At 31.0% G+C, this 22,256-nt stretch overlaps 1 protein-coding gene across 12 annotated transcripts in view; it reads right to left on the reverse strand.

Moving 5' to 3' along the window:
• Positions 1–1,757: 1,757 nt before the first annotated feature.
• The window catches only part of LOC126736849 (transcriptional enhancer factor TEF-1), a 166,326-nt gene continuing 145,827 nt past the window's right edge, over positions 1,758–22,256 (reverse strand). For 10 of the 12 annotated variants that reach the window (XM_050441408.1, XM_050441402.1, XM_050441401.1 and 7 more), the window contains 7 exons: positions 18,839–18,969; positions 15,619–15,762; positions 12,245–12,285; positions 11,684–11,864; positions 8,236–8,468; positions 7,941–8,175; positions 1,760–4,956 (listed from right to left, as the gene is read on the reverse strand). In XM_050441408.1, coding sequence (XP_050297365.1) covers positions 4,843–4,956; positions 7,941–8,175; positions 8,236–8,468; positions 11,684–11,864; positions 12,245–12,285; positions 15,619–15,762; positions 18,839–18,969 — 1,079 coding nt within the window. In that variant the 3' untranslated portion in view covers positions 1,760–4,842. Of the gene's footprint in view, positions 4,957–7,940; positions 8,176–8,235; positions 8,469–11,683; positions 11,865–12,244; positions 12,286–15,618; positions 15,763–18,838; positions 18,970–22,256 lie in introns of all 12 variants that reach the window. The other 2 variants (XM_050441400.1, XM_050441406.1) reach the window with 2 other exon arrangements.

The following is a 22,256-nucleotide window of genomic DNA, read 5'->3' on the forward strand; positions in this document are numbered from 1 at the left end:
GTGTAATTATTAATCTGTGGCCCTTACCAGAAGGAGACTTCAAGCCAGTCGATAAACCTTCTAAAAAAGCCTGACGGGAGCTTCCAACATTTTTATCCTGCCAGCACTTGCTCACGGTGGGTCCTTCGTTAAGCCAGGTTTCATCAAAATAATAAATGTTTCTTCCTTCCTTTCGATACTCCTTAATTTGCCCTAAATACTTTGTTCTCCAACAGACTATTTCTTCTTTATCTATTAAAATAGATTTTCTATTTTGCTTTTGCCAAGAAAAATGTAATTCGTGTAAAATTTTCCATAATTTTTTTCTTCCCATTTATGGTACATTTTCGTCTTCTTTTATAAGGGTCATTTTGTCGATAGTTGGGATTTCATTCTTAAAATAAAATGAATGTACTGTCCTCCTGATGATCTGCTTTGCTGTCTCATCAACTGCTATCGGCTTCCTACCGGCAGTTTTCTTTACACTCTTCTTAGGCAAGTTCTCACGGTTTTCACTTTTTCTGTCACTAAGAAGTCTGTAAATTGTTGCTTTACTTATGCCTGTCATATTGGCACATGTAGAAACTAGATTTCTAACAGTACTCTAATCAGGCATTTGATGCACAAGTGCATAATGTACGTCTAGTCCTTGCTTTAAAATCTAAAACACCTTTACACACTAGGGGGCTAAACTTTGACATTCTTACAACAAATGCGCAACAATACTGAAAAATAAATTAAGTTTTTAGGATATATCTACATTATATACCATAAAATATAACTACCTGTTTGCTTTTAAGATTGCACAATTTAGGTACCTATAATACTTATACCTCTATATTTACCTACCTAGACAATATCTACTTATAAGGGTTAAAAAGAACTTGTTCATTAGGTACTTAAGTAATTCAAAGAATTTATGGCTAAAATTGGCCTATTTCTTGCACTATTAAATAAACCCAACAAATGAAAACATTCAGGTCTTAATATACTTGAAAAGTGGGACGCCAATGGTTTACGACCGTTTTATGGCTATCGACCCTTTCGTGTACTCCTACGGATTAAGAAATGGACTATGGAATTATAATATAAAAATAAATACAAAAGACACTTTGTTTCTCCACTTTTGTCCGGTAGTGTAAATACTACTTTTTGGCCCCTGTGTCATTTTGCAAAACTTCAAAATGGCAGCCGGACGCCATTTTAAAAGAAATAAAAGTCATGCGATACATCGTTTGAAAGTTCTCACTGAACACATTTTAAGTGTTGAAAAGTTTTGTAGGTGCCGATTTTCATAAAGTTACAATAATAACATTCATACAGATATTTGAATTAAAAAAAATAGCCATTTTCAAGAATGAATCAAGATTAATAATAAAAAATGTTCTCCCTGGGTACTATTTATTCTGCAGATTTACATAAATCACCATTAAAATATGTGGGACAAATAAAACGTTTGCCGTATATTTTTAATATTTTTTATTTAATTTTGTAATTTCCATACAAATTATAAACATGATTTTTTTAAAATACTGTACAACATACAGAGCAAATTTTATATACCTTTTGATATGGCATAGATATGAATCAAAACTTTCATAATATGATAAGTTACTATCGTTAGAAAAGTCATTGAAACCCAACATTGTTTGTGTTAAGGGAAAAACAATTAAGAATTTTACAATAAAGAATTTAATTGTATTACTTAAATTACATGAAAAATACGTACAAAATTTATAAATTAAAAGGAAATCAGTTCAAAACATATTAAAGCAAAATACCGTATTCTATACCTCAAAGATATAAATTTTTAACTAAAAATTAAGTAGTACTCTGATTTGATAGAAATATAATATTATGTACACAATATGTCAATTTACAGTTGATAATTTTGAGTCACTAAAATAGATTTTTTTTTAGATTTACTTATTGTTTATAGAGTCTTATTTATGTAATTTTGATGGTCATTCTATAGTATAAAATCACATAAGAAATATCTTAAAAGTGACAAAAATAATTAAACATTGATTCCAATAGGAACGTATTAATTTTTAAGTGATTATTGTCAAAAGTACATGTTTCACTTCGAATACATTCCCAATGGATTCAAAAGTTCTAGAAGAAAATACACGCTATGCCCTAAAAGAAATTTACATAATTACCGATACAAAAAATTGCTCTAACATTAACTCTAACCGATAAATAAACTAAAAAAAGCTACCAAAAAAAAACACTTAAGGTTAACGAAAATCCTATCAATTTTCGTATTAATTTTCAACCTAAGAGATCAATACATTGCCACCTGTAATTTAAAAAGCAGTTTTTGTAGTATAGGTTGTCCAAAATAAGGCGGGTTAACAATTAAATCTTTTAATACAAATTTCCGGGTATTTGAACTGAATTTGTTATTTTAAACATCCTATACTTTGTAACTTTTAGATTGCACTAAGAGTACTTTAATAAATCCTGTGTTTACCGACTTGCAAAAACTGTTACACTTGCACTGAAAATTAATCCAAGAAACTGGTGTTTTATGACTTTTTTCAAATTTTTTAATGAGTATAAATTTTAAAAATTGTTTAATAATTTAACTTTAACCCTAAATTGACTAAATTGTTTATCGTTTTTATTTTGCAAAATGGCTGGTAAGTACTAGTTTTAGATGAAACTATGATAATTATAATACAAAATCAGGATTTTTACTTGTTTTACAGTATAAGGCTTTGTATATATGAAACCAGACCATACGATCATGAAATTTTGTTTAGATAAGAAAGAGACATTATTAAATTTGCTAAATTTAATGCGTGATGCATTATCGCATAAGTAATATTGAATCGACCATAGATGATATACAGGAAAATAAAAATGATGACCCAAGTGAAATTAGAAACTAAGGTTTAAACAATATTTTATGAACTATTAAAAAAGTTGATACGGAGTAATTCTACTGAAAATTGTCTAACTAATATTAAAGAAACGCAGAAACCCCATGGGTTATAGTTCTTTAGATTTTATCCATTGATTTGATGATGTATTTAGTTTCTCAAATAAATTTGTATGCGTTGCAAAGAATAAGAGAATGTATAAGATAAATTATACATTCTTACCAGATATATCTCACGTCCTATTACATACATGTCTCAAAAATCAATCAAAAGAGCCTATTGACAAGTGGTATCCATGTGATTTTTCATTTCCTGTCAAGATTATTTAAAATAATTAATGTATGTTATAACTAGAATTATGATTGTATAATAAAATTCATGTCAAATTTATTACCTTAAGGCGCTTTTTTAAATATTTTAAAAATTCAGTCAATAAAGGGTTAATTGCTATCGTTCTTTGACAAATATAAACATTAGCAGATGTAATTATTTTAGGAAATTAATTGGTGATTTTTTATTTTTTTTAAATATTTAAAATAAGTCAATTTTTCATGATTGTTCGATTTAGGCCAAAAATAAAACGTAATAGAATTTATGAGATCATCCTCTCAAGACCAAAAAGTCCTCAAGGACTTTTAATTATTATATATTTAACTCAAAATTATTATATAATAGAAATTAATTTAAAAAAGAAATAAATAGACTGCAACACATTAGCCAAACAGGTATTAAAAATCTTATTTATTGCATACATATATGAAAATTATTTGGTCTTATCAAATTATTTTTTGGTGTTACAATTCTAAAATTCTGGTTTTAATTTTAGTCAATATTTGAATGAATGTTAAATATATAATATTTTTAAGACTCCTGAGGAAGACCTAATGGAGAACGCAACGTCGACAAAATGTTGTTCATCTGGTTCATTTTACAGGCCTTTATTGGTAAAATACAAGGCCAATTTTATATTTTACCGACATCGTTGTATTTTTAGAGTAACAAATATTGGACAAAAATATAACGTCTGCTCAAAAAACTATCGGTAATCACTAAGTAGTTAAAGCAACCCTTACCTTATGAAACGATCAGACTGGACAAATACTGCATATTTTAAATAAATTTAAATTTTCCATCTCGTTATATTCTATCATTATAATTTATATAATATAAAATGTTAAAAATTATCATCACAAATAGCAAACTCTTATAACCTATATTGTTTTTAACCTAGATAAATTCTTTGCCTATCATTTATACTAAGTAATCGAAGTAATTTGTTAATTAATAAATAAAAAATATCTCGCGGAATTTGTAGAAATAATTTTTTGTAAAAAACAAAATAAATAGTTATATTAAACAAAAAGTAGAACCATAATAACTAGTACTATACGTTAGCTATTGCATCTTAATACGAATTGCTGTTCAAAAACTAAGAAAAGAAACGGCAGTTTCTTTGATAAATCTGCACTTAAAATAGAGAACTTGACAAAGTAAATTTGCCAGAGCTGAAGCAAAACAAAAAGAGTTTTAAACCATAACATAAAAGAAAATCCAAGAATAAGGAAAGCCCCTTTCAAGTATCGTTTGTAAAAATTAGTTTTAAACTTAAATATTACGTACTTGCAAGGGGTTTTCGATTTAACAGCTATATAGTTACACCACTATACGTTCAATCAAATGGCCAATAAACTAAAATTAATTTTAATTTCAAAGGATGCACGTAAATTTATCGCTTTAGGACTAAAGGGATGCACATACTAAATAAAATCTTACTATTTACAGTAAATGTGACAATACTTTTTTACGATAATCGTTATCGTGATCGTGTCCTTTAGTCATCCTAAAGCGATCAGATCAAAATGCAAAATCTCAAAAGTTTCCTTAGCTATCGTTACAAATAACCAATTAATACTAGTATTGTAAGTGTGTAGGCACTGAAGTGAAAGGATACGAAAATGATCCTCCTGCGCACGGGCTAATCTTTCACCAATCGGTAGATGTGGTGTTGTGCGCCATGCTCACCGGTCGCTACTTCGAACACGTACGCCGTACATAGGAGGGTCTCTTGAGTATCTCGGTTGCTTACGACCTAAAAATTAAATTTGCCTCATATTTGTACATATTATATAATTTAAAGATTATCATACATTTATTGACAGGTATAATTAAACACAATACGGGGTTGCTACTTATATTTTCTTCAAAAAATTCAAAATGCCTGCTTAAAATTTGCATTTGACATGAGAGAGGTTGACCATGTTAGTTCGCTGTTGATAGAATCGAAGTGCCCTATCCTTAATTGAACGGTTTAAGGTGCAGTTGGACATAAAGTGACGTCTTATGGGGAACCAACTTATTTACGAAACAAACTGATTTCAAGTGTGAGTATCTATGGTAAAAATACAAGAAATTGTAATGCCTTTCTAGTACCAATACATAAGTCAGATAAATTTCAGAGCTGTTTTAGCTATAATGGGCGCAAAATATATAAGGCCGCATTTCTCCTCACATACTATCTCTACGTCCTATCTTTTCTGTAGCAATCTTTAACAAAAAAGTTCACGAAAATATCTTAAAAAGAAGGAATATTTTGATTCTTTTTTTAAACCTTTGCCCCTGAATCATTATTTTTATGAGACCAACATTGGAGCTAAAATTCTGAGATGGTAGTTCTTAATTTTAGTTATTGCAATTTAGCATTATATTAGTTATTGCATTTGTATTGGCATTTTAAGGTACTCCAATTATTGTTAGTAATAAGTAATTCAATAGTTTAGTTTTAGGTAGATGGTTGGTTAGAGGTTCATTCAGCGACAAAAAACGATCAGGTCGTTCCAAAACAGTTGCTGTTCCTGAAAACATTGATGCTTTACAAGAACTACCAAATATAGATCGTTAAGATATCGATTAAGACAACCTGTGGAATATAATTTATGACGCCTGGTGATTGTTTTACCCATTTTAAAATAATCTTTTAATTAGAACCTTGAATTTTATGGGTTAGTTTCGAAAATAGTTGTTACCGTTTGAGCTTTCTTCAGTCTCTGGGGGGCTAAAATAGATCAATATTTTCTAAAAAAATAAAAAAAAAAACATTTTCTTGGCCTAATAAATCGAATATGTTAATCAAAAATACAGCCACAATGGAGTTAAGGAGTACTAAATTGACACGCAAAATAATGTACATGTATAGTACACATCAATACATGATTTTAGGTAAAATGGATGGCACAAGCTCAAAGAAGTTAAAGAGCCATAAGCTGTAAAAGATAAAATAAATATTTTACGAAAAAAAATATATAGAAGAGGCAGGCAGGTCTTTTGAGTAGACGCATATAGAACTAGAAGATTAAATAAAGAATAATCCTAGATAAGAATCTTCCCTAAAAATGTTAAGGTACTAAAAACACTTCAAAAACCAAATGTTATAAAAGTAATAATTCAATAGAAATGTGAACAAAATAGAAAAATAAATTACAAAAATATTTTGGTATTTCGATTTCTTTCACTGAAGATTTCCCAGGATAACTTTGTCCATTTAAGGTTTTTAAATAGTCCTTAATTTTTAATAAGTTTAACTTTTTAATATCTTTGCCATTTTTTTTATCAAATAATTCCTAGTTTCTATTTCTTATCTCATTTTATATCTTTAATACAAATCATATTTAATTTTAAATATGTACCTAAATCTTAATAGAATGAAGAATTACAATTTAAAAAATAATTTATTTCTTTATTTTTTTTTAATGTCTTCTATGGCTACTTCAAAATATGGGTTTTGAATGCATCAATGGCTTCTTCGAAAAAAGTTGGCCACGCATTTTGTCTTGTCAGTTTGAATAAAAAGGAGTCAAATAGTTAGTTTTATTAACTGATTTTCATCACCATTATGATCAAGAATGATCCTTTGTTGTCACCTCTTTTTGAATTTTGAGTAAGCTTTTTTTTTAATAACAATATTCTGTAATTTTTACTAAACCAAGTGGAAAAATTGGATGATTTAAAATGTTTAATTGGAACCGACATCTCAATAGCAAAATAGAGAGTATTGTAAAAAATATCAATGCATTTATTAATATCTTGCTTATCAAAAGCAGTATCCCATATCATGCTAGCAAGGTAATAATTAATACCAATAAAATCACAGTTTACATAATCATAATAATAAACATCATCCTTAAGATCTAAATCATAATCAATAGGAATACTTATTTCATAAGCAGGATGGTAGTTTGAAGGCGGTGATAAATTTTCAGTGGCATATATGATAACATCAGACAAACTTGAAAAAAAGATATCAAGAAAATATACCAAACAAATTTAACAAGTTATTCACCTTCTTAAAATTAAGATAACTACATAGCACATTTGCAGACGATATAGACTCAGCCGTCTCAACACACAGTCGGTCACAGTTCATCTATATTGCATATGGCAGGTTAAAATCACCACACAATAAAATATCATAACTATAACACAATAAAATAACATTTATTCAATATTCGTCATTAACTTATCACAAGGAAAAGCAGGAGGGATGTAGACAGCATCAAAAATTATATTCTTGTCACTACATTATAGAAGCACATTGGCTCCGTGCGCGAGTCACTCTTGTTTTAAGCTTTTGTTAAATTATGCGGGATCCAACGCTAACAATTTCTTTCACAGCTAAATGTTCATACATTATATTATTGATCACTATAAACATTTTTTCATAGTTATGTTCCCTAATCATACTTCTGTCATTTTTCATCATCAATTGTAAAGACCATACATAAAAAGTGAAATATACCGTTGCGTTAAAAATTGGTCAATCCACCGTATTACTCAGATTTGACCTTAAATTTCCCAGTCTTAACTTTTTTTAGGCCGTTCTTAGCAAAAGACTGTTAATTACATAAAATGATAGCTTCATTAGATTCCTTTCGCTATCTAACAGTTGAAAAATGAAAATAATACTCATTCAATTAATCAGTTCGGTAACGTAAGGTTGTAATTGAATAAGAATAATAAATAAATGAACAAAAAACTGCCGAGGAATTTGCTGTTTTTGGGAACAAATTAATATATTACCTGAAGAATGGTAAAGTTCTCCAAGACGCTATTCATCATGTACTTCTCAGGTAAGTGCTTCAGCTTATGTATGAAGTTTATCATGTACTCGCACATCGGACTCCTGTGTATCCTATAAACAAATCGGCCGTTCTCGTACCGCGCGTACTCCGTCTCCACTTTCTCCACCACCTGTTTACCGAACGAGCAAACTTTCGTCGAGCACGTTATGGTCATGTTTTCGTTACTTTCGTACCTGAAAATGTTTAATGTATTAATTTTCAAATGATAATCGATAAATTCCGGTAATACTTACGAGCTGGTAACGCCGTAGAATGCCCCCGACTCGTCTTGTACACTCGAGTTTAAATCGGCCCAGAATTTCACTAAGAAGAAGGCGTTTTGGGGCCCTTTGTCGTAGAGCTCTTTCAGACCGCCCTTTTTCTCGGGGAATTTATCATAGATTTGTCGCACGTCTACCGCTTCTAGTAAGGGATCTGTATAGGAAAGCGCCGGCCCTCCTATATGGACGAACAGGTGTTTGGGGTACTAAAAAATAGTAATTTCTATGAAGCAAATGGCAAGAAAATCTATAATTTAGAAGCAATGAATATATAGAGTGAAATTTATGAAAAGTATATATAAGTTTTCGTAAAAACTTCAATGTGGTGTGTCCCTACATAGTTTTGAATGAGATAGACTTTAGTAATGAGTCCAATAGCGCAAATCTCCAGCATTGGACATCACATAGAATTCGAAGTTGGATGAAATAAACGCTAAAGGACTTTTTCGGAACAATTACTCATATCCTCCAGAATTAAGATAACGGTAATTGATTTCCTTTCCATCTCGAATCGCTTAATGGTTTCGGAGATCATTACTTACTTCTCGCAGAGTAATGAACATTGTGCAGGTATACGCTCCGACAAAAGATAAAAAAGATAATTAAATTGAGAAATTTTATAGCGAATGAGAAGGAGCTATGAAGTTGACAAGGCAAGGTGATATAACAATCGATATGGGCGATTTTAATGGAAAAGAAGGAAACTCGGAAATTTAAGACCCGTTGACAGAAATAACAGAGAGGACCGTCTGGTACAATGATATACGGAGCAGCAACTTATCTGTACTGCAGACGTTCTTTAAACTAAACCCTCGCCGCTTGTATACGTGGACATATCTTGCCGACTGTAAAGAACACAATAATAAATACAATATTCCAGAAGTCGGCCAGATCAGCAACAACATATCCTGGAGAGGACGCAAACAGCGACCAAAATCCAGTTGTAATGGAAATCAAGGTGCGTCGATTCAAACATGCTAACAGTCATAAACCATCAAAACGTATAGATGTAACAAAACTCAAAAATACGCTGATGAAATCGAGAGAAAATATGGAGTAGAAACACAAATAGAAGTTTTTGGTTCCCAAAGACAAACGAAAAAACAACCCTGGATGACTGACGAAAATTTAAAAATGGTAGAAGATCGGGGCAAGTACAAAACAAAAAGCAAAGGTTGATGCAGAGGGAAAAACAAAATTATTCGTAGGAAATACAGAAAAGCAAGAGATCACTGGTTGGCAGAGACATACTGCGAAATCTAAAAACTACCTACAAAACACACATAAAAAGATAAATGAAATGACGGGCGCAGTAATTGCCAAAAGAACAGCGGATTATAAGATACTAACAACTTAATACTCGTGGGACCTGACGAAAAATTAAGTGCTGGAAGAAATGTTACAAAGCTGTTTAATGACGAACGAGCAAAACCACCCCTTCAAGTAAGTGAGATCAATGAGACGTGTCATCATCTAAATCACTAAATAAGTTGACATGTCATCCTAATACAAATGGATGGAAAAGCTGTGAGGGCCGATGAGGTACACGCTGAAACCATAAAACTCTTAATCCACAAAATCGATAAGGGTTAAGCCGCCTAAGAGATCTGTTTAAAGACATCTATAGAACTGGAAAGATACCCTCCGTATATCTGAAGTCGACCTTCGTCATTTTACCCAAAAAACCAATGCGTCCGAATGTGATGATTGATGTGAAAGATGGACTGTCTGAGGAAGTGCAAATCAATACGGGCATACGACAAGCTAACAGCCTTAGTCCTACCGCGTTTAACATCATTATGGACCAAATCATTAAAAATAAAACATTACAAGAGTGAACGCTGGATATAGAATGGACAATCGAACCATATACGCACAAGTATTATGCTATGCAAACGATGCAATCCTCATAGCAAAGAATGAAGACGATCTGCAACGCCTGTTATAAAACGAAAATAACATCACACACACATTTACCACAAATATCGCAACAGAAAAAACACAGTCCATGGTTATCTCTAAATAACCAGCATGTGAAAAGATCCAACTACTTAGGAGTGGGGGTATCAAGCGAAAGAAACGCGAAATAATTTTCTACTTCTTAGTTCGATTTGCAACAAAAACGTGTCCTTTTAGTTTTTTTTTAAACTATTGTTTATTTTGTACTTTTTAGTTTGATTAGCAATAAAAGCGTGTTTTGTTAGTTTTTTTAAACTATTACTTTTTAATCCTGGCAGTGCTAATAAGGATAATGGGAAAATGTTATCAAATTATTGCATTGTCATCAGTCCTTGATACGTGTGCAAAGTTTCAAGTTGATCAGACTTTTAGAAATCAATGAAAATTAAGCTCCAAGATTCCGTTACATACATACATACATACATAGATACAACCCGAGCTAATATAAGCGTGTTAAAAAAGCACGCTGACGATTTACAAAACAATACTTATTTTAACGTACATCACAGAAACTAGAACTGAAACATCGACAACGAAAAGAATAATGAGATCGACCGAAATGAAAATACTAAAAACCGTCAAGGGTTTTACCCTGAGGGATAGCATAAGAAGTCAGGATATCAGAGAAGAACTAGAAATACAGGGTGTGGTAAGATGGGCTAGAATACGCAAAAGAGGCTGGAGAGACCAAGTGATAAAATTACCAGATGAAAGATGGGCAAAGTAGGCCATGTTGCAAAAATCAAATTCGTGAAACCCGACAGACAGGACCAGGTCCTATTATAAGAAGAAGGAGAAGTAGACGTTGAAGAAACAAAAAGTTCCAGACTGGGTAAAATTGTATTGAAAGTTTTTATAACTTTTTCTTCTAGAATCAATAGTTTAAAAAAAATCGATTAAAAGTTGTCACTCGTTCTTCTTAAAGTTTAGTTTAAGGTATTTTGTGCTATATTTCAGAAACCGTTGATTTTAGAGTAGAATTTTTCATAACCAAAGTTGCAGATGGGAGGCAACAATCTATCGAAAGAGTTCTATAACTTTTCTGGTAGGACTAATAGTTTCTTGAAAAATTACGATTAACAGTTAGCACTCGTTCTTTTCCCTCCATAATAAATTTTAATTTTGCCCTCCATAGGGCATTTGGTACTATAAATCAATAACCCAAAAGTGGATCTTAGAATAAAATTTCACAAAACCAAAGATGCTGACTGGGTAAAATTCTACAAAAAAGAGACAAAACTTACAGGAACGAAAATTTTAATAAAATAATAGACTTTAACACTCTGTATTTCCCAAACTTTCAAACAAATGTATAGTTTGAGCTCTTGCGCTCACGCCCATAGTTGATCCAACTAATTTTTGATACCATTTTCTTGGTATATAATGTTCTAAAGTAATGTTAAGTTCTAAAGTATTATTAAGTATTTGTTTCAATTGTAGAATAGAACTGTGTATAGCTTACCGCTTCTTCTCTATTCTGAGACTCCATAAAAGCGGTAAACTCTACAAGCCTAAGTTTATGTGTGGCGATGGCTCTACCCTCCCAGACTGGTGGTGGTGCTGCCTGCAGCGCCCCCACGTCGCCTGCTGACACTGCGGTAGCCGGTTTTCCTGGATACGCCGCTTGGGCAAATGGTTTAACGCTAAAATAAGAGAAAAACTACTTTATTATGTTTAGTTCATTTACTAATGACTTATGAGAGTAATGTATGTAAGTATTAAACGAATATCTGACAGAAGACATTGTTGGTTTAATATTCAGGATACATTATCATTAAATAATTAACTGTCTCAAGCATCTACAAGGCCTTAACTTTTTATTGGCATTTTTTGATAATATTAGTGTCAAATTGGGTATTTCCTAATTTATTCAGATTTAGACCTTATTTACGCCAAAAACATACTTTTGATGTACCATTTATGTTTTTGATTTACAAGATGCTTAAGTTCTTTTAACGTACATTAAAGTATTTTTACATGTAAGACCCTGAACAAAGAAGATCTTTATATATTGTATACTTACTCTTGCGATGTACCAGGTTGTAGCCCGGGCTGCCAGAATTGCTGAAAAAGAAAGGATAAATTTAATAAATTTTATTAAAGCAATCAATAAAAATCCCATTTAGTAACACAATAACATTAGCAGAAATGAACTTATGTGGGTATAATAATCTCGTACATCCACGAGACCTGTTCATTTGACATTTAATCGCAACACACAGCAAGTAAGCGGATGAGCGGCTCGTTTATTATGCGGTATAAAAGCTATTAAACAAAAAAAAAACCATACGATTGATTATTATATTTATGTAAAAAGACCATTTTGAATAAATAGTTGGAATGATTATCACCTCACATGTGCTTAAGAGGAAGGAATGGTATATAAAAGCGGACAAATAGAGCAGGATTATAGGCCAGTAAATAAGAAGAAAACAGTGTAACTTCAGAATTCTATGAAACTAAGCCGATCTTTAATGAATTTAATTTCAAAGGTTATATATGCCTTATGTATTTTTTTCTTATCTTCACGAATGGAAATTAAATATGCTAATATATTTTAGGCTCAAATTTTCAGAACATTTCAACCTTTAGAAACTATCCGTAGTAGAGAAATCGACCAAAAAAACTTGATTTTTTTTACAATAATCTGCTTCTTATAAAATAATACTTCAGACAATTTTTTTACTGTCCGAAATTGTTTCATACCGTACATATATGATAGCTTAATATATTTTAAATATACACCCTAAAATTTATTAACTTAGACTGAACTACCCCAATGATAGAATCACTAATGAATCAAAAACCAATCTTTTCCTGTTTTTAAAGCTTCATTTTCCCACAAACACTTTTTCTTTACAGAATTTCAATTTTCCGAGATGTTCTAGAAAAACTCGTTTTTTTAGTAAAAAATTCATGTTTTTGATCACGAATATTTCACTCGAAATGTTTGCTTAAATTATAATGTTTATTTAAAATACATCCCTACTTTGATTTCTGCGATTATATTTTTCATTCTCTGGAAAAGGGTGGCTTCCACCCACTGAAAACATCCTTCGGCACTACATAACCTTTGTGTCTTAATCTATTTTTCACCTCCACCAGGGTCGGTTTTAGAAAGTTCTGAAATGAAACCCTTCATTTATTGGCCTATTAATGCTGAAAAATTTTATCAGAGGCGCCCATTGAGATTATCAATATAAGTATTGACTGCATTTGTGACAAATTTATGAGGGTTGTTTAAAAGTGGCATGTGACCATTCTGTATATCTGTTTAAACCAGTAATCTATCAACCCCACCCAATAGAACGGTTTAACGTTTTATATAGTTCCCGTTAATGATCATCTATTTTCTTTCTGAGCGGAATAGTTCGGATATGTCAGAATTTCTATCTGCTCTATACAACTAACTATATTTTTTATGAAACCCAACCCAAAGTATCTTGAAAACCCAATTTTGATTAGCAAATATTGTATTTTCTTATAACAACTAGACTTTTTAAGTTTATTAAAGTCAATATAATACCTTTAAAAAATTCCTTACCGAACTAATATTTACACTTTCGAAGCTTACTTGCACTATAGAGGTCTGGATTTAATAATACTTAATAGTCTTATAAATTAAAACTTAATCAACATTGTGTCTACGACTCTTACAAGGACTTAATAGCATAAAACTTTAGGTTATCATAACAGTTAAAAAAAATTCTATGTCACTTAAAGATGAAATTTAGTATATTTACAAACTTGTGTTGAACCTTTTCAATTTGGTCAATATACTTGTGATACATCGGATTTCAAACTACTGTCACATATTCTATAGTTGGTTTTACATTTTAACAATTGCACGGTATATTAATGATGTTTGATTCCTGAAACCCTTTGTAAATCGCGATATATTTTACCTAGATTTTTTAAACAATGTTTTCCATATAAACTTCGAAGAACAGTTTGGAATCCAATGCCACAACCAAATCCTTAATACACTCTACGTATGTCAAGGTAGTGCCTCCGAGATAGAAAGATTATAGAATGACATTTTTCTAGATTAATAAATAATTTATTAAAGGTACAAAATTAGAAAATTAGAAAGCTCAGAGTGCAAGACAAGAAAATCTGATACCTGCATAATTGTTATAAAATTTTAAAAAATTTTAATATTAAAAAGTTGAAAAACACTGACCAATGTCATTTACAGATTGAAAATAATATCGGTCCCAAATGAGAACCTTGCGGTACTCTTGAAGTTTCGATACTACAAGAAGACTTTATTCCATTTATGTCGACATATTGCAAGCGATTCGTTAGGTAATTTTAAATGAGTTTAAGTAGGGCTCCATGAATACCGAAACTCTCCAACCTTCTGAAAAGCGTAGAATCATGAACCTTATCAAAGGTCTTGGAAAAGTCGATGTACACGGCACATGTTGCCAGACTTGTCTCGATATTTTCATTTATACCTTGAATAAATAGTATTAAGTTGGATATTACCGATCTTTTTTGGAAAAAGCCATGTTGGTTAACGTCGATAACTTCTTTGACCCTAAAAAATAATTACTTAAATACTAAAGGTTCGAATAGCTTACCAAAGTGACTAAGTAAGGAAATTGGCCTGTAATGTTGAACAGAATTTATTTTTCCAGGCATAAATACAGGCACAATTTGAGTTATTTTCCAAATATTGGGAAAAAATGCCTCTGGACCGGGTGCCTTTTTAGGATCCATAGATATTAAAGCGGATTTAATGTTCAATATTTCTATCAATATTGTAACTATAAAATATTCTTGACATCGACTAGGCTTTATTAAAGCTGGCATATCAAGATGTTCAAATACTCCACTAAAGAATTTTGAAAAAAGCTTACTAATGTCAATACAATTTCAAAAATCCTGATCATTAAATCTAATTTTTAATGGTAAGCTTTTAGTATTATTTTCGTTGTAAAAAAATGACCTAAAATATTTAACGTCCTTGACAATGCTTTTTCGGTTTTATATATATTATATAATCCTTATAATCATTGCGTATAACTTTTACTGTTTTGCGTAAATTTAAGTAGTTGTCGTATCAGCGTGGTCTTCGATACAGTTTTCACATATCAAATTAATAAATGAAAATTAGTCATATAAATTAAATCTAGACCTGTACAGCTTAACACCTTCAAATAAGCATCGAAAGCAGAAATATTCGTCCGGTAAGAATTTGTACAAGTGTTTTTTTTTATTTTATAATTCCCAAGTGTATTTAGATGCAAAAAGGTCGAATTGACTCAAAAATATTATGCATATTCAGATATGAATATACTTTATAATCCCCAAGTGTATTTAGATCCAAAAAGGTCGAATTAACTCAAAAATGTTATGCCACCTCTGATAGTTTCCGCACACCCAACTTACCGCACCTCCGGTAAACGACATGGGATGATTAAGACCCAATGGGAGCCCAGCCGCCGTCTTGCTGTATGTTGCAGCGGCAGAGACTATTTGTGCACTCGACATGTTTGACATCGTTTGCAAAGTCTTCTCCTTCACCACGTAGTCCTAACAAAGTAGCAATAGTTAGGCGAGGGTGGTTTAATGGGGTTTTTGGGGATGAAAAAATGATCAGTTGGAATTCTAAAATAAAGTTAATAGTCATGTACTGCAACGTCTTTTTCTAGAGTTCTTTGATGGTCAAATAATGCTGCACGCAACTTTTGTCTTTAAAAAAATGAACCATAGAAACTATAGTGCTACAAGACACTATCGAAATGCACCATTTTTAAATCACCATTTAAAAAGAGTAATGTATAGCTCTCAGGCTTAGGCGAGGCATCTAAATAATCATTATCATGAGACATGTGATTTTTTTCATCATCATCTTCCACAAAACTATATTCAAATCTAGAGACGATTTGAATTTCTTCTTCACAGACCTTGGATATAGGGCATCAAATATTGTAACTGCTTCTTTTTAATAAGTTCTCCAATGTTTCGACAGTCTATTTAGATCATCGTCAAAGCGTCAATGAACTAGTGGTTGTGTCATCGTTTTGAGATATTCACTATTGATAACTTAAACTAATCTTGCTGCTATTGTTTGAATATAACTTAAGTTGAAAATACATCATATTTAAGTATTTGTTGTTCAAAAGATTGAAATCCTTTTTTTATGTTAAGATCTGGTTCAATCTGGGAGTTTGAGCCAAACTGGGAGCCTTCATATTTTTGTTGAATTAATCATCTTTTTAAGATTCAGCTTCAATCAAGCCTTTACAGTATGTATAGAGGAAACCATTCTTTTATTGGAGGCTAAAGACCAGCCTTTGATGATTGTGATTATAATGATGTAAACAGTTAAGCTTCTAATTTTTTTCAAAGACTAAAATTCTATTCAATTGCCTGAAACTTGGTACTTTTTGTGTTAATCTAATCTCGGTGAGGTACTACTAATGATATTAGTGCTGTAAGCAGAAGTTTAAAAAACAAAGTTACTACTAGGTTAAATGGTATTTCGAGATTTTGTTCTTCTCCAGAGTTGCTCTCCGAAGTAATCAATACTTTCTATAAATCACCATGATAACATATTTTCAAAGAATCAATAGATTTTTTTAAATTTTCAATTATATAATAGATTTTTAAAATTTTATGTTATTTTTGCAATTTTTTTTTTGAGATCTGAATGCATTTTGAATCCTTAGTTCAATCCTCTAACTTTAAAATCTTAGTCATTCCAGTATTTTTAAAATTTTGCCAGATTTTTAGAAATTTTTAAATCTTCATTTTTTAGGGGTTTAAATAATTGAGGATTTATGTTTGGTTGATAAAGTTTTTAGGACTTTCTGCATCTTGAATAAATATCTAGATTTTTTACTTATCTAGTTAATAGATTTTTAACAAAATTCACATTATTCGGGATTTTTATTCGGTGATTTCTATTAACACCCAGAAAACATTACGACATTTTTCTGAAATTCTTGCAAAAATTATGTCAAATGCCTGGAATAAAATGACAAATTAATTTACATTCCTGAAACATGTCTAAGGATTGAAAGATATAATACATTATTCCGAAAGCCTTGAAGGAAGTTATTTCAAATACCTGAAAGACATAAAAAATTTCAAATGCCCGAAAGCTTAAAATAAAAAGGAAACTTACTTCAAATAATTGAGAGAGATAAAAACTATTTCCAATCCCTGGAAGACAAACAAGATGAGTAAAAAAGCCTAGCTTTGAACAACCATTGCATTTACATGTTATAATCCAATTCTTCCAATTACTTCTTTGACCTCCCGATTAACAGTATATATAAGAAACCACGAACCGCCACTGAACATTCAATGACATTAAATAGGTTTTGAACCAGCCGCTGATATTATCTGCATCTATCTAGAAGGTTATTGCAGTAGGTATATTATTTAAGATTTAATAATTTTTAAGAACTTAGTCATCTGCAAACCACAGGCCCGCTTAGTAGAATTTTTCCACGGTAAGTGAGATAGGAGTCTCAAAAAACGCATTCATTTCAATTTTATGAATTTTATGAATCTACAATAATTAACAGGTTCTCAAGTCCCTCATGCATAGTCTCAAAGATCTTTTTGTATAGTTATGGAAGGAACTGTTCGTTTTTTGCATGGCAATATTGATTTGAATGATTCAAATCAAATCAAATTAAATATATCAGGTAAATAAGAAAATATAAAAAATTTAGAGTAGTTTTCTGAGGCACTGTGTCAAAAGCCCTTACTGGGTCCGTAAGCACAACTATATTCTTTTCCTCATTATAAAAATTTTGGTTGATTGTGTGATTGGTTGAAGTGAGGTGTTTCGTGGCATCTGTAATACTTTTCTTCCACCCATTCTTAAACATTAAAATATTTTGGAATATTCACCGTTTGAAATATTATGTTTTTGGTGGATACATTTTACCAATTTACTGATCAAAATAATGAAAATGACTACTTGTCTTTACAGAGTAATATTTGACTTTATAGAGTATATGTCTTAAAGAGCCTCAAAATTGTACTAACTCTTTAAAAACATTCTGGATATTGCTCCAAAGTTAATTATTAAATTTTACGATCTTGTAATAGGCAGTAACTTTGATGAATAAATACTTAAATGCACAGTTTTACCGATACAAAATAGCAATCAATGTTTTCTAATCAATTAGCCATTTACTGCCACCTAGATAGCGAAATGGAAAATCACTTAAACCAGTAAGAAAGACAATGAGGTGAAGGTACACAATTATATGAGCCATTAATTTCAGAGCTAATTTACTTCTCGTTTATTTATTTATCGGGTTTAATTTGCACTGGCAGTAATATATATATTTTATAGAAACAGCAAACCATATGAATTGGAGCGTGCAACGACTGGTTACCTAATTTTTTCGCTATGAAAGATAATGGCGGTTTAATGATACAATTGCAACGAAAGAAAAAGTGAGCGCAGTTCCTGTCAATATATGGTTTTAAGTATTTTTTTAATATTCTTAATGGTCTAGTAAAGAAATTATTCGAACGTTCCACGTGTATATATATACACATAAAACTTTCCAGAAGGCGAGTACACAGATTAAGTGGTTGTTTATTTTCGCAACATGTTTCAATCTTTTGTGTAAATACTTACAACTTTGAGTTTAGCCTGGATTTCCCGCAGCTTCCGCCTCGCCAATACCTGGATGTGTGAGCTGACTTGTTTTCTCGTCCGCGTTTTACCCGTCCTCAGTTTAATGTATCTGGCTATGAGTTCGTTTCGACCTAAAATAAATTGTTTTGTTGAGTGTATGTGGTTTCGATCTAGATAAATGTTTACTTTGCGTTGGATAATATTTAGGTAAAAGGTTTTACATACACCTATTAATTGTATTAGTTGCTCTTTATGTTTTAATTATAGTCAGGTAAATTATAAGAGCAACTTTTAGGCAATAGAACAAGAAGTTCATTTAGACGTTTTAAGATGATAATATGAAGATCTGTCCCCAACACAGATTTTTAAGTGGCCTAATTTACATTATGTTTTATATTAAAAACCTCAACGTTAATAAGCGACGTCGAAATGCTAACCAACGGACCATATGTTGTACATAAAAAAGGAAAAAATAAATATAAGTTGCCTTGACGTCGTTAACTGACTCGCGAGATCAAAATATTTTGATCTGAATCACTATGATTTTCTTCAATAATCTTTATCATATTTGCATGTTAAAAACACTCTAGCCTAAGTCAGCGCAACGTAAAAATTACGACGTTTAACATTAGATTGTGCATTGGTTAATCAATGACGTTTTCTCATAAGTAACACATAAATAATCTAACTTGAACCGACGTTAAATTACCTTAAAAAATACCTAATTTTTCCCACTAAAAAATATACTTACATCTCCCAGTAGATTAAAATCACCGTCAAATTAACACAAGAATTTATAATAAAAACGCATAGTTTTTCACAACGTTGGTTGGTCTTTGACGCCTTATGGTATATTACTACTAATCTACAAAAAAAAACTGAGTTCCCAGAAAACTATATCTAATTTATAGAGAAATCGACGTCGAATAATCGTAAGAATTTATACCAAAACTGACGTAGTTCTTCCCAACATTCTTTTATGTAGCATAAAAAATATATGCTAAAATTTACGTAGTTTCCTTCGACGTCAAATACCTCGACGTTAAGATGTAACGTCAAAATTATTGCCAACAGATCTGTGTATCACGGAGACCATTTCATTTATTACGTTTGATGCACCATTTTTTATGGCATAAAAATCTTTATTATGGAACGTTTGGAACCCACTTTAACGTAAAATTGTCGATATATGAAGTTTTTGTCTTATTTTTAGACAAAGATGCGGCTGGTAAAATATTGCGATGTAATTTCGGGACACCCTGTATTATAGATGTCAGATAAATGTAAGCATTTATATTAAAAATTACGTAGGTTTTCCTGACTTTGGCTAAACCGACCTCAGATTGCCGTAAAAAATACTCACTGCTCATTTTTCCCACTAAAAAAAAAGTTCCTAGATAAATCCCTCTGAAAATTAAAACATCAGATCAACGTAAGAATTTATAAGAAAAATTACGTCATTTTTCACACCGTTAGTTGGTTCTTAATGCCTTATGGTATATTACTATTATTCTAAAAATGATAAAACTGATTTCAGATAAACGTAAGAATTTACCGACGTTGATTGGTCGCTATTATCAATCCTAGTTAATTATATCTAATTTATATAGGAACTAATTGACGTTTTACGTAACAATTTGTGGTAAAAATCTCGATGTTTTTCTTGATGTGCGACTAACGTCAAAATTCCTCCTAGAAATTGGTTTAAATGGTCAGAAACAAATAACGTCTGATTAAATCAGATTTGTTGATAATTGAATAATTGAAAGTAACTGTCACGTGATCTTTGTTTAATTCGGTTAATTTTGCATTCAAAAGTAGCCGATATGGCGAATTCAAATTCAGCCACAAACTACATACTTATGTATATTATTATACAATTACATTACGTTCAAGATTTTTTTTTTAAATTTAACCAATGCTACTTTACTGCTACTTTATGAGAAGGCAAGGGAGCCGAAGAATGCAAATTAAGTCAAAAACATTCGAATTTCATTAAAGTAAGTGAACAAGAGTTCAAAATAAAGTTAATAAAACTTTAGAAAGAAACTGTAGGGAAATCTGTATCGAGTATAAGAGGCGATTTAAAGTCAAATGAGAAAAGCAGGATCAAAGGATATTAAAGGTACATAGGAAACGTATTCCTGTATAGGTAGTTGAAGAGTTTACAAGCTGGGTAAGACTTTTATTGTAGATCTATAAGTTGCACAACTAAAGTATCGGAGAGAGGGATTTATGACCTAATAATTTGGCAAAGGAATTATTTATATGTAATGAAAATGTGTATTTTTTATTAATCGCTTGTAAATTTTCTTATTTTCTTTTACTTTTGAAAGCTTGTATCTGCTTTTTTCTGTTCTGCTTTACAAATAATTAGGAAAATCAAAAGTGTCGATGTTAGTTGGGTTAGGATTTTTATACTCTTTACAACTTTGAAATCCTGCAATTAAGCAGAAAAATGCAAGAAAGTAATTTTTGGTACCTTTAGCGCTTGGTAATTTGTAGAGAATTTAGCGCGTGAGAAATAATAACATTTCCAAAGTGAACATTTTCATTTTCGCCCTGTATTTCAGGAACAAAAGTAGTTGGAATATTTCTATTTGTGGCTTTAAAAGTTTTACAAACAAGTGATACAGGGACTCAAAGCTTTATCTTAAAAAATGACAGAGATACCCTGCAGTCTCATCCCAAATGGGACACAGTGTACAGGGTGTCTAAATTTGGACAGTTTTGTAGGTTATCTTAGTAGTTATAGAAGATAGAAGTTATAGAATTATAAAAGATAGGTTTTCATGGTACTGTGCTACTTTTTTATAAAACGAAATATACCATTATCAAAAATTTGACAGCTGCCATAGTTTTTAATCTACCGAGTGATTTAATAAATTTTTGATTTTGGTTCCCCCACTGTATTATTTAACCTACTAAAAAAATAAAAAATAGTTTTGATAGGGGTTTTTCCGTAGAATACTAGTATGTTATCTGATTTAAGATTTTGTGATAAAAAATAAACTTATGTTTTTTTAAATAAAAAACACTGTATGTTTTTAAATAAAAAAATCCGCTTAATTTTTCCTTTTGCAACACTGGGCACCTATTTTTTAAAATGACGAAATAAGAGACAATTTTCTTAAAATAATTATCTATGGGAACAATGCCGGTCTGTTTTTAAGAAGGCCATGACACACTGACAGATTCTTATAGAACTGTCAATAAAAAAAAAGATATATTAATTACTTTTTATATTATTTAAATTTTTTATATTATCACAAATTTCACATAATCTTGTAATGCCTTTTATCCAATTTCAAAGTATAATGGGACGTGCATACAAATTCTATATAGCTGTTATTATTGATTGCTGTAACTGTTCAGAAACGCACCGCAGAAATTTTTTATACAACATCAACATCTTTTT

This window comes from Anthonomus grandis, chromosome 5 (genome assembly GCF_022605725.1).
Source record: "Anthonomus grandis grandis chromosome 5, icAntGran1.3, whole genome shotgun sequence".
Lineage (NCBI taxonomy): Eukaryota > Metazoa > Arthropoda > Insecta > Coleoptera > Curculionidae > Anthonomus > Anthonomus grandis.